The sequence below is a fragment of the Siniperca chuatsi genome, linkage group LG23, assembly GCF_020085105.1.
Source record: "Siniperca chuatsi isolate FFG_IHB_CAS linkage group LG23, ASM2008510v1, whole genome shotgun sequence".
NCBI classification, from domain to species: Eukaryota; Metazoa; Chordata; class Actinopteri; order Centrarchiformes; family Sinipercidae; genus Siniperca; species Siniperca chuatsi.
Window position 1 is genome coordinate 17,073,183 of NC_058064.1, and position 12,538 is coordinate 17,085,720.

Below are 12,538 nucleotides of genomic sequence, written 5' to 3' on the forward strand. Positions count from 1 at the left end.
ACATGTTCAACCAGTGATGTTCAATGCATTCCTAGTGTTATTTAGTGCAGAAGCTCATACACTGCACTCACTTCTATTTTTTTTGCTACTGTGAGTGTAGAAAGTGCCTTTTCCATGATGGATTTCTCCTGTGTGACTTGAATTCTGGAACAAAATGGCAGCTCTGGAGCTCTTGCCCTTTGATTCTGAAAGTTTGACACTAAAACTTGATGTATACCACGAATCTTTTGGGATATAGGCTTATTCACTTTCTTGCCAAAAGTTCGATTAGAAGATTGATACCACTCTCACATCTGTACAATAAACATGTAGCTGGAGCCAGCAGCTGGTTAGGAACAGGGGGAAACAGCTAGCCTGGTTCTGTCTAAAAGTGACAAAATCTGCCTACCAGCTCCACTGAAGCTCACTAATCAACACTTAACATCTTGTTTGTTTAATTCATACAAGAACCAAAGTGTAAAAACAACACATTACGGTTTTAACGTGGCGTTAAAGTCAGGACTATGTCTTGGCCAGCTTAGCAACCTCACAGTGTCTACAAGACTCCAAGAAGTTAGTGTGTCTGGCCAAGAAATAGTTCAGCACATCAACCCCTGTAAAACCACAAGTCGTCTTTTTTACACTTTGTTTTTTGTACAAATTAAACAAATAAGATATATAACACATTCATTGGTGAGTTTTAAAAGTGTTGGAAGGCAGATTTGTTACCTTTGGTAAGAACCAGACTAGCTGTATCCCTGATTGTAGTCTTTATGCTAAGCTAACAGGGTCCTGGTGCTAGCGTCATATCTACTGTACAGACGTGAGAGTGGCATCAAACTTCTCATCTTACTCTCGCAACAAAGCGAATAAGCATATTTCCCAAAATGTCAAACTATTCCTTTAAAGTGATAAAACACTTTTTGCTATCACATAGCAACTGGAAATGTCTGGACAAGCAGAGACTACACCTTTGTTGGTTCACAGGAATAAGACAAAAACTCACCGCAACTAAATTAAGCCAGGAATGCAAAGCACACCAGTAGATATTTAAGTGTTGAAGCGATTTTCAGGAGATCATCCATTTGCTTCAGTAAACATGCAGTAAAAAGTGAGACTTCTCAACTGCCTTCATCTGTTGCATCACGGTCAGTTGCAAACAACACAGCGGGCAGTTAAATCATTTCAATTTGAAATCTTTTTTTTTTTCTTGTGTACAAATGCTGGAGAGAGTGGTGGTCCGCCAAGTGGAAAACAACCATTTCGCTTTTTGAACACCCCACCCTGATCTGATCCCCCACTATCCCCCATCCCCACTACCCCCTCCGAAAAACATGCCACAATGACACTGTTGTTTCACATGGAGAGGTCAAAGGTCACAGACAGAGAGAACACATCTTAATACTGTTGGGTAACTCGGCCGTGTCAAGGCCCAGGTCCCTGATTCCAAAAAAAACACACTGAAGTGCAAGTTAAAAACAAAGAGTTACTGCAGTGAGATCTCCAAATGCACACAGAGCGAGAAAGTGTAGCTTGCATTATTTTTTTTTTTTTTTAAAAAGCACTGAAGTCCTGGCAGTTTTGTGAGGGGTTTAAGGAAGGCTTGCTGGCTTCCTGTGGGACGTCACGTGACTTCCTGTTCATCTCCAGTATTCCTCCTCTTACATCTGTGCTTTTCGCTCATCTTCCCAACTGTTTGTCTCTGCCCTTCTCTTCAGTTTTGGTCCTAGCCAGAATGGCCAAAAGAACTGAAAGCTGGTGTCATGTTCTCCCAGTTTGATTGGACTCTGTGTGTGCTTCTTTAACCCACAGCCCAAAACTGTTACCACAATCCACTCACAGTCCTGCTTTTTGACCCTCAGTGTAACCGCTCAGAGGGTAGCAGGGCCTCTAGAGGAAGAGTCTGACTGAAAGATTTTGGAAAAATGACGCAGAGGAATCCAGAGGAACCATTTTTTTCCCCGACCAAGACCTTCTAGCGTCCTAGTCTTTCTAAACCTGGAAATGTTGTAGACTTCAGTCACGGAAGCTCGAAGAAAAACAAAACATAAACTCCAAATATATATAGATATACATATTTATAAAAAAAAATAATAATCTAAAGAAACTGAAGCGTTCGGTCTCCAAGCACAACAACAAGAACAACAACTTGGATCACAGCGTCAACGTCAACATCAGTGGAATTTTAACTCAAACGAAGCCGGAGAATCATAGTCAGAAGAAAAACAATAGTAACCTTACTGACTGCTTAACTGTGCATGGCGTCTCGAGTTCACATCAGGTACACACACACACACACACACACACACACACACACACGGTGTGTTATATACAGACAGTAGTAGTTTAGCAGCAAAAAATTCAACCTCACCCCGCCCCCAATAAATAAACACAGTCTCCAAATAGATTCAACCCAGAGTCACTCGCGCAGAGGGGTGTGTGTGCATGTTTGTGTGTGTGCGGGGGGGGGTGTCACTCCGAGGGGAGGTGGGCTCATGCGAGAGGTTGGTGGGAAGTGACGAAGAAGTCGGGCAGTTGGCCATCGTCTTCATGAGACCTTAGAAGAGCATGCTCTGCCTCCTGTTGATCTTGCCGTTACCTGGAAGAAAAGTCAAAAGACTCTAAAAATACAATACCCATAATGCCTTTGCTTTACATTAAAGATGATATACGTAGCCTTCATCAGATCGTTACTTTTTACCAGTTGCAGTATGGGAAATGTGGTAATTCAGTGATTTTGAATCTTGACCCATACAAGGCAATAAAACTCTCGGATATCTCGGCCCTCCTGCTTCAGTTTTGACCATTCTTTTATTAATGTGTGTCTTGTGTTGTGTCCCCCAACTGTATGGAAGTGTAATACATAATCACTGGAGTGTCCCTTTAACTACCATAGTCCTCAATGAGAAGCCTGTGAGCCTCATTTTACCTGCTTTCTGATGATTGTCACATGATCATATTGTAAGAAAAGTTTATTTTTTTGTCTAACAGTCTAACAAGGTTAAATGCTGTAGAGTCTGGATGTGTTGCCCACCCACCTGACTCAGGGTACGAGGAGTTTCTGTAGCCAGGGTCTCTCTGCAGCTGCACTTCTTTTAACGTGAATATTGATACACCTACAACACAGAGGAGAGCTTCAGTCTACAGCAAATAGCAGGAAAGAAGAAAAAATGCAGTAAGAGAGCCCAAGAGGGACAGGCTGCAGTTTCATTCAGTTGTGTGTGTGCTCACTCTCAGGCAGTGTGTAAACTCTCATCCCGAGCTGCCTGAAGTAGGAATGCTTCATCGCCTCTTCAGCTGAAATCCTCTTCTTGGATTCATACTGCGGAAACAGGAAATATCAACCATCCTGTGATTTTAGCAGTTGTTCTGTCTGTGATCAGTGATTCACTCAGATAAACTGACTAAAACTAAAAACTAAAACACACTAGAAACAGGAACCGAGTGTATGTTCAGTGAAAATACTGTGTAAGGGAAAACACTGATAGTGCTATGCCTCCTGCTGTCAATAACTGGTACTGAAGGGATTTCCAAAATAAAATCTGAGCAGTAGTGGTAGAAGCCTACAACTTTCTATTTCTGACAGTTTTATCATGAAAGAAACAGCTACTAATTGATATCTTATTATTGTGGGAGATAGACAAAGATAGGAGGTAGACAAAGTTTCATTTCGGTAGGTCTTTACCGTTATTGTTTTTAATAGATCTTCTATCCAATCAGTTCTTACATTTTATTTTTTAGTATTCTTCTCTTACTGTCAAACAGAAAAAGGTTTTAAATGGGGCAGTAAATGTCTGCAGCAAAAGCCTGTCAACAAACAGCTGTTAAAGAAAGCAAAGTCCATTCAGTGTGACAGCTCACATCCCAGTTCCCCTTTTTAAGAGTCCCATTAACCAAAACTAACTAAGATATGCCGGTAAAAACCTTTCCATACCTTCTGCCATCTCTCAACTCAACTCTGTGACATGAGCACATGTACCCAGGACCCAAATGCTAAATTAATTAATAATTAATCATTCTGACTTTTACTCGCAATCTAATTGATTTTTATGCTTTTATGACAGTAGGGAGATGACAGGAAATGAGGGGAGGGAGAAAATGGATTATAATGTTAAAGGATAAAGTTAAAGTATTTGTTATCTTGCGATTATTTATCCTTCTCCTTTGCTTGTTAAAATGTAATAATTTGGCCAATAAAGCTTATTTGAATGCAACATGCAACAAAGGTCTCTGGCCTAATGTGAACCATGGATGATGGTTCATGGTGGGTGTCTTAACCCATTAAAATAGTTTTTTAACTGTTTTAAACTTTTTGTTCTATATTGTATTTGTATCAGTATGATGTGTTCATTGTGCTTTGTGTTATTTTCTTTCACTGCTGCGCAACCAATTTCCCTTTGATGACAAATAAAGTGATAAAGTAAAGTAAGTTACAGCGAATCAGTGACAACTGCTCCCAAAGGTCACGGATGAACATTCGTGCACTTTTCGATTTCTTTTTTTTAGTGGAGCTTTAAGAATCAATCAAGCAATTAGAAGTTTAGTGCAACATGTTTACTAATAAAAAAAAACATATCTCTCATAATAATGATAAGAGTTATTATGTGCTTATGCAGATTTTTCTGTATGATTATGTGTCAAATTCTTGAATAATATCACATAATAATAAAACCTAGAATACCAGTGCAATATTAAAATTAAGTGAATTATAAATAGCATAATTCAGCTTATGGAGAGTAAGTGAACTGCTTTTATAATTAACAGATTGATTATTATGCATTTCATTTATATTAGTTTAATATGTAACGGTGCTTCAAGATAAGAAAATTAAAATCAATAAGAGGAGGGGAAAAGACATCAGGTGTAAAATGAGCTAGATAAATCAGTTTAGAGTGAATTGCATTCTGGGTATTATGAAGGAAGTAAACACTCACTCGGAGGAAAGCCAGCAGCAGCTCGATGCCTTCACTGTCCAGCCTAGAGGAGACAAAAGGAAGAGCAACAGTTTACTGTCTGCCTGCAGCACAGGCTGATGGAAATGTGGGGGCTCATGGGAGGAAGGAAGTGGATAGCTGTCTGTGAAATGTTTAACAGGACTTCCTGGCTGTGGCTCGCGCGCGCACACACACACTCACACACAAATACACACCAGTACTCTATACATACGAAGGGGTTGGGGGGAAAAAAATAGAACTATGGGTGCATAAAAAACAAACACAAATCCAAACACTTGAACGTGCAGGCCCAACACACGCCCACACACACAGACCACAGTACCTGGGAGCGTGGTTGATTAAAGGCTGCGGTTTGTACTTGGGGAAGTTGTAGGACTTAAACTCTTCGATGGAGGAGATTCCCGGCCAGTTCTCCTCTGTGGGTGTGCCTGAAGTCACAGAATCACAGCCACTCAGATATACAGTATTTTGCCACGTTAGGTTAAACAGGTAATAACATGTGGCGAGACAATTTGGGTTACTTGGGTGATCTGGCCTGGCAGGAGCCACTCACCCAGTAACCTGAAGATGAGGTGGAGCTCATCCTCCACGGTGGAGCCAGGGAACAGCGGCCGACCTGCAGCCATCTCATAGAATATACAACCAACACCCCTGCGGACACACACACAACCACAGAATTTAGAAGTAGTTTCATTCTAGGGCTGCAAATCATTGAACTTATTGTCTAAATTAACTGATTATTGTTTGATCTATAAAATGTCAGAATATAGTGAAAAATGCCCTTTTTATTTCTTTTCACCCTATATTTTTTACATTTTGGCAAACTGGTACCATTAAAAGTATGGCTGTAGGTAAAAATGTGTGGTATTTTTACTTGATGAATGGCTCAAACTAATAAATGAATATCAAAATAATTATTTTTTCTTGATCCACACATTGATTAATGGACTAATCATGCCTCTTCTAAGTATTACTAGTGTGAGCAGTAGGGTTCTTGTGAGGCTCGTACCACATGTCGATCTGTGTTGAATACTCGGAGGATCCCAGCAGAACATCAGGAGGCCGGTACCAAAGAGTCACCACCTCGTTGGAGTAGGTTTTAGTCGGGACAGACTTGGCCCTCGCCAGACCTGCCAGCCCACCAAAGACATAATGATTGTTTACACAGGAGAGTAGCATTATTCTGTGAAGAGCAGAACTGGAAATAATCAAATGCATTTTCATACATTTCATTAATTTCCTTTCCAAATTTACTGCAAGGACAACAAGAATACTCCCGCTCCTCCATCCTCCACTTCCCTGAAGACAGAATCAGCTGCTGCTGTGGTTCCTCTTACCGAAATCAGCCAGTTTGAGTTCTCCTCTCTCGTTGATAAGGAGGTTCTGGGGCTTCAGGTCCCTGTGGAGAACTTTCCTCTTATGACAATACGACAGCCCTCGCAAAATCTGGAACAGGAAGACCTGGAAAGATATGTGTAAAAACTTGATGTTATTAATATGTCTTATAACATACAAAAACTGTGTCCCATTCGTCTGACACTTTTTATCCTTGATTGGTCTAATTTGCCTGATTATCACAGTTCTTTAGACGGGATGTAAATGCAAACAGAAATGTGCAAAAGAGACTTTTAGTCCCTGAGTTAAGTTCCTGGGACTATTTGGTCAAAGGGCCATTAACTGGTGCAACTCTGTAATGTAAAGAGACCAGAATAAAAAGATAATCAATAATGGTAAGAGTCGTCCTCACCTTCACATTGTGCATGCTCATTATGTTTCCACAGTCATCCATGTACTGCTTCAGGTCCTTATCCTACAGGGAGAGATGGCACCATCAGACAGGAAGTAGATACAATGACACCTACAGAACATCTCTACATTGACATTTTAAAATGTTTTATAATATATAATATAACTTTTTCACATCCATTTCACTTTGTCTTTCTGACTCATCGATCTGCTATTTCACACATCCCGGATCAAGCTATCGTAATCAATGGACGGACCGTGTTAAGCGCCGACAGAACTCAAGACTCCTGCAAGACATTGCTGTTTACACTTCCCCCAGAGGCAAATTCAAAAAATGCACTACATAATTATTACTTTCTGTGTGTATACGTGTATAGGTAAATATTTAAATAACTGTATATATTGTTTTATTTTATTTTATTCTTAATTTAAATATTTGTATGTTCTACGTGTGAAACTTCATTGTGCAATCCTGTGTTGTAAAATGACCTTGATTCCTTGATTCATTTCCTACATTCCCTTCCTGTTTAACATTGCTGTACATCATTTGCCAGTGCTTTCATCTTGTTGTTCCTGAACATATATATATATATATATAATATTGATGACAATCTGATATTGTTCTCATACAATTTTGCAAAACATGACAACTTCTCATTCACTGTAATTAATTGCTTTCTATGCTGTTTGGAACTCAAAAGGAATTAATGAACCTGAGAGGGTTGGCAAAAGTGAAAAAAGAAAAAGAAATTTAAAACAAATTCTTTAATTGTGACGAATGCATGTAAAACCAGTTGGGGAAACAAAAAATGCTGGAATTGTCTAATATCAGCTAAATGCTAATTTATATTAAATTTAGAAGCATTTTGTCTGTAAAGCTCTCAACAAAGACCGTCCTGCATTGAGAACATGGGGAAGCAGTGAGTCTTACCAGGTACTCGAAGACGAGGGTGAGGCTCTTGTCGGTGTGGACGATGTCGTGTAGCGTCACAATGTTGGCGTGTTTGAGGTCCTTCAGTAACGACACTACAGAGACAACGACAGACAGATGTTTACACAAAGAGAAACACATGTAACACTTTATAATGACAAATGCCCCATGACTCCAAAAAATATTTAATAGACAAATTTACTTTCTACATTTTTTTAGAAAGGCATGTTGGTAGTGATTACATTGATACTGAGTTTTTTTGAATGTTACTTTTAAATGCTTTGAGCACCGCAAATCAAATTCCTCTAACCTCCACCATATTATGTATTTTTTGATGTGGTTTGGTTGAATTGATCCTTTTAACATTGAACTAAAAAGTGAGAAAATCAAACACCAATATGACAAAAGTTTTATTTCCGTAAGAATGCGTCATGTGGCACTGAACTGATTCAGTTGAGTTTTGTGTAAAAGACAAAAGGTGACTACCTTCTCTGATGGCGGTGCATGGCGCTCCCTCCTCGTGCTCCAGACGGATCTCCTTCAGCGCCACCAGGTTGTCTGTCAGCTTACTGCGTCCTTTAAATACTGTGGCGTAGGTTCCCTGAATGGAACACACAACGCCGGTTCAATATTACTGAGTTAACGTGAGTTGTGAAACATATTTCCTTCATTAATAGTGTCAGATGGGATTTCAGGACTTCCTCACCTCTCCCAGTTTGTCCAGCTTAATGTACGTCTCCAACTTGCCAAAACCAATCTCCGACTGAGGAAAAGCCAGAGGACAAAGTAAGAATTAAGCACAGATTAAGTTACTGGGCCACTAATGAGATATGGTTAAAGTCCCATTTTGGATCTGTGGTTTTACTGTTTCTGCAACACCAGAGTAAAGCTCATTTCAACAGACTTACAGTATTTTTTCATTCAGGAATTGAAGTTGCCCAAAACCTTCAGATACCCCTTTGTATAAACTCAAAATATACTGAAGGTGTGTTGTATTCTGGTTTATTCTGTTCTGTTTTCTGCAGAAATCGGTCTCTGTGCCTCCTTCTTCTGAGTGTTGAATAATGGTGCAAAAAAAAAATTGCTCCAGGCTTCCTCGCTCTGTGTTTCTTTGTAGAGTTGACATTTTAGATTAGAGGTTTTCAAATAGTGACGTGCTTAAGGTCCTTTAAAGCCCTTTGAGCCCGATTGCCGCAATTTGCGCACTCACACACACTTCTCTGAGTCATAACTCAGTCAAATCGAACACACAGACATGATATACATTTATAGATTCGATGTGACTTACACTTTGAGGATATTCTTATCGCTCCTGTCCTTTGTGATTAAACACCAATAAATCTGCTTACAAATCAAAGAAAAAATACGCTGATTTGCCAAAATGTAGTTGTCTCGATTTTGTTTGAGGGGGGGCCCCACAGCGTCAGACTTTGAAAATCCCTGTTTTAGATCCACAAAACATTTTTTACTATCATCCTCCATTATAGCTGCTGGAAATATCTTGAGCTGACATGGCATCCTTTGCGATTGGCAAGGACAAAATTGGCAAAAAAGGAGAACAACAATACATCAAAGCACTAAGGGGGCAAAAATACAGTATTTTTTACCTTCTCCTTTAGAAAGAACCAAAAACTTTGTCCATTTTGCACTTGCAGTAACTTTTTTTTAGCTTAGGTGTCACTGTTAGTAAACTAATATACATAAACCTCTTTGTCGCTGACGGTCTCCAACAAAACTGCATAATCACACCCCAGCTGAGTATTATGATCTAATTTGATGGGCCTAAAGGCAGGAAGAGGTGAGCGCTTGTGACTTCAGATTAATCCATCCTGTTCTCACATCGGGCCAGTTGCCATGGTAACTTGCACAGTGGGAGTCTGGTAACAGCACCGCAAAGCAATAAAGGTAGCACACACAGACACAGACACACAAACACACACACACACACACACACACACACACACACTGACCAGCGAGGCTCGGCGGGAGCGTCGGCTGAGCGGCTGGTCGAAGGGTGGGCTGCTGAGCTGCAGCTTCTCCAGGTAACCGTCAGGAATTCGGATGTCAGCAGGCAGAGACAAGCGCTTGTTGAGGTCCTTAAAAACACACACATAAAAAATGTTTTTCTAATGTTTAGAATTGAAACTAGCTGTTGATTTGACATTCCTGTATTGGACAAGGAGTTTTGCACCTACGTAAAAGGAAGTATTTAAAGCCGAAAATCTTTATAGCAAGATCAAATTCTTAAATTCTCACGGCCTATTGTGGCACATAGACCGTGAGAAAATATACTGCTACATGCCTCGTGTCTATATGTGGTGTGGGGCATGTTTCTGCAGCGCGAGACAATGTAGGTCCACCCACCCACAAACACACACAGACATTGTCTAAAATAACTTGTTCTCATCTACTCCTACTCCCGGAGAGAGAAGACGATCAGGTCGATCAGGTCGATCACCATCTTATGGAGGGTAAAAATAAGAGGTGGCGTGTCGAAGGCGAGAATAAAAACAATTATGTTTATTAATGTTTATAGCTCATATTCTCAGTCTGTATTCACACAACAGGCTGTCGTTGTCAATATAGCTGTGCTCATATCTTATTGTTCAGGACGACTGATCATATCTATTCTAGGATCAAAATAAGACCACATCTGATAGCGATGAACTGACGTAATGCTGACTGATGTGGGAAAAGCAAGGGTGAGTGGAGTAAAAATACAGCGAGAGAAGACGTCACATCTGCTTGGTTATCATCCGTGCTTTTAAGTTTGGCCTCTCCACAAATACCATCAACTCATCCTCTCTCATTTCTTTACTGTAGTCCTTTGTCCTCTATGACAGTGCTGCTCAGAGAAGATGCCAGTATTATGACAACAGAGTTCAAATAAAAGCTCAGATTACGTAAAGCATATCGCTGTCTTGAAGAGGGGAAGTATTATATAATGTGACTCTGTGCTGTTTTTTCTCTGATGCAAAATGGTGTCTCAAATTCATCATCATCATTTAGTCAGTCTACAACAGATTTTGTCTGTCCTCTCAGCATTTCATCTATTTTCATTAAATTTCCTGGTGTTGGGCTGTTGATCAGACAAAACAAGGAGTTTGAAGATCTTGGGCCCTGAGTGCTTGTGATGGGCATTGTTCACTTTTTTTTTTTTTAATGGACAGATTATTCAAAAATTAAAATATTTGTTATTGCAGCCATACTTGCATACTTAATCTGTTATTTACATAAGATCAGTGCTGGGTCATCCCAAAGCCTGTGTTTGTTTTACATTAAAATAAAAGCAAATCTGCATTTAGTTACACTACCTAAAAATAATAATTCCTATAATTACATAAAACACAATATTTGAATAAGTTTGGTTAATGTTTTGAATTAGGTAACATGGGGTAGGGTTGGGTATCACTTTACAATTTTCTTTACTACTGCCAACTAGTATGCCAACTAGACTTGAACTTGACAGTTTATTGAGGTTTGAAGCCCCAGCTAGGGGCGTCATTTTTAACATGATGTTGAGATTTAGATATTACACTTTACAAATAACAGTAACACACAAGCTTTACGTTACACCGTCCGCATTGAAGAAAATTCAGAGTATCATACTTATGCTGGTATTGCTGTGATGTGGAGGGAGCACTCATGCACCTGCTGTGGCATTGTCCACTGGTAAAGAAACTTGGAGCTAATGTATCTGAAAATCTACGCCTATCCATATGTCCAGTTGCTTGGTTACTTTGCTAAAAGAAAATGGACACTATACATTTCTAATATTGCACACCTGATTTTCACCTTGGCTTGCCTGTCAGCCAAGAGGATAATAATGATAAACTGGAAACTGTTTTAATATTGAGAAGTGGTTGAAGAACAATGGAAAAGATTGTATCAGCCCTTCAAGACTATGATAATGGATGTGATGAAGGTTGGGACTTCATAAGGTCCTACTTAGAAAATTTAAACACTATATTGGTCCCCCTACATTTGTAATAATATATTTAGAATGGATTGTTTTGTTGATTTGATGAATTTTCCATATAATATTCTGATTTGATGTTTCTGAGGTGACAAACTTGGAGTGCAGATGCACCACACAACTGAAAAAAAGAAAAAAAGAAAAGCGGATTGTCTGGTAAGAGTCTATAAGCGAGCATTCACTGTGCCCTTAACCCTCCTTACTGACACAATACGGCTTCATTAAAACCTCCAGCAGTATCAAAAGAACCACAAGAAGAGCAGTGCGCTTCAGCTTGTGTAACAGAGCTTACGTCTGTGCATGTGTGTGTGTGTGCGCACCAGGTCAACCTATTATCACCACATCCTTGAGCTCCTCTTGTTTCGTGCACCTACAAATGAGATAAACACTCAAAACGAGCAGAAAATAGGTCACTGTGTGTGTGTGTGTGTGTGTGTGTGTGAGTGAGAGAGAGACGAAACATCAAGGAAAAAGTGGGTTTGTCACGTATTAAGCTCCTCTGCCAGCAGGGGGCAGGAGGCCTCCAGGCTGAGACGCTCATCCTTTTCAGAATAAAACTTCCCCCAGGTTCAATATTTCTAAGGATGAAGATAATTTATTGGGAACGTCTGCATGTAATGTAAGGTAAACCCACATAAAGCAAACATTTAGCATCATTTATTTGCAGAACAGAGGTGTACCACCTTTTCCAGCGTATATAATGGGTAGTGTAAAACAATATAACAGAGGTGGCTCGCAGCATGTCTCAGAAAATTCATTCAAAAACCACCGTGAAATTAGAAACTAGCAGGCTAAATAGTCCCGTGATAATCATGAGGACTTTTTTCATTTACCCTGTTCACATTTTATTTGCTGAGCTTGTGTAAGTGTAAGTGACTGTGTCCTATTTCCAGTAGTACGACTCTACTAAAAATACAAAAAATTGTTTTATAAATTTGTTTGCCTACATTG

The 12,538-nt window shown here is 39.7% G+C and overlaps 1 protein-coding gene across 1 annotated transcript in view; it reads right to left on the bottom strand.

Moving 5' to 3' along the window:
- Positions 1–1,431: 1,431 nt before the first annotated feature.
- Positions 1,432–12,538, bottom strand: part of cdk17 (cyclin-dependent kinase 17) — a 40,343-nt gene continuing 29,236 nt past the window's right edge. The window contains exons 5-17 of the mRNA XM_044187059.1: positions 9,582–9,707; positions 8,318–8,374; positions 8,098–8,212; positions 7,612–7,706; positions 6,682–6,744; positions 6,272–6,395; positions 5,944–6,064; positions 5,488–5,585; positions 5,257–5,362; positions 4,914–4,956; positions 3,211–3,301; positions 3,018–3,095; positions 1,432–2,578 (exon numbers count right to left, since the gene is read on the bottom strand). Of these exons, the coding sequence (XP_044042994.1) occupies positions 2,538–2,578; positions 3,018–3,095; positions 3,211–3,301; positions 4,914–4,956; positions 5,257–5,362; positions 5,488–5,585; positions 5,944–6,064; positions 6,272–6,395; positions 6,682–6,744; positions 7,612–7,706; positions 8,098–8,212; positions 8,318–8,374; positions 9,582–9,707 (1,158 nt within the window). The 3' untranslated portion in view covers positions 1,432–2,537. The remainder of the gene's footprint in view (positions 2,579–3,017; positions 3,096–3,210; positions 3,302–4,913; positions 4,957–5,256; positions 5,363–5,487; positions 5,586–5,943; positions 6,065–6,271; positions 6,396–6,681; positions 6,745–7,611; positions 7,707–8,097; positions 8,213–8,317; positions 8,375–9,581; positions 9,708–12,538) is intronic.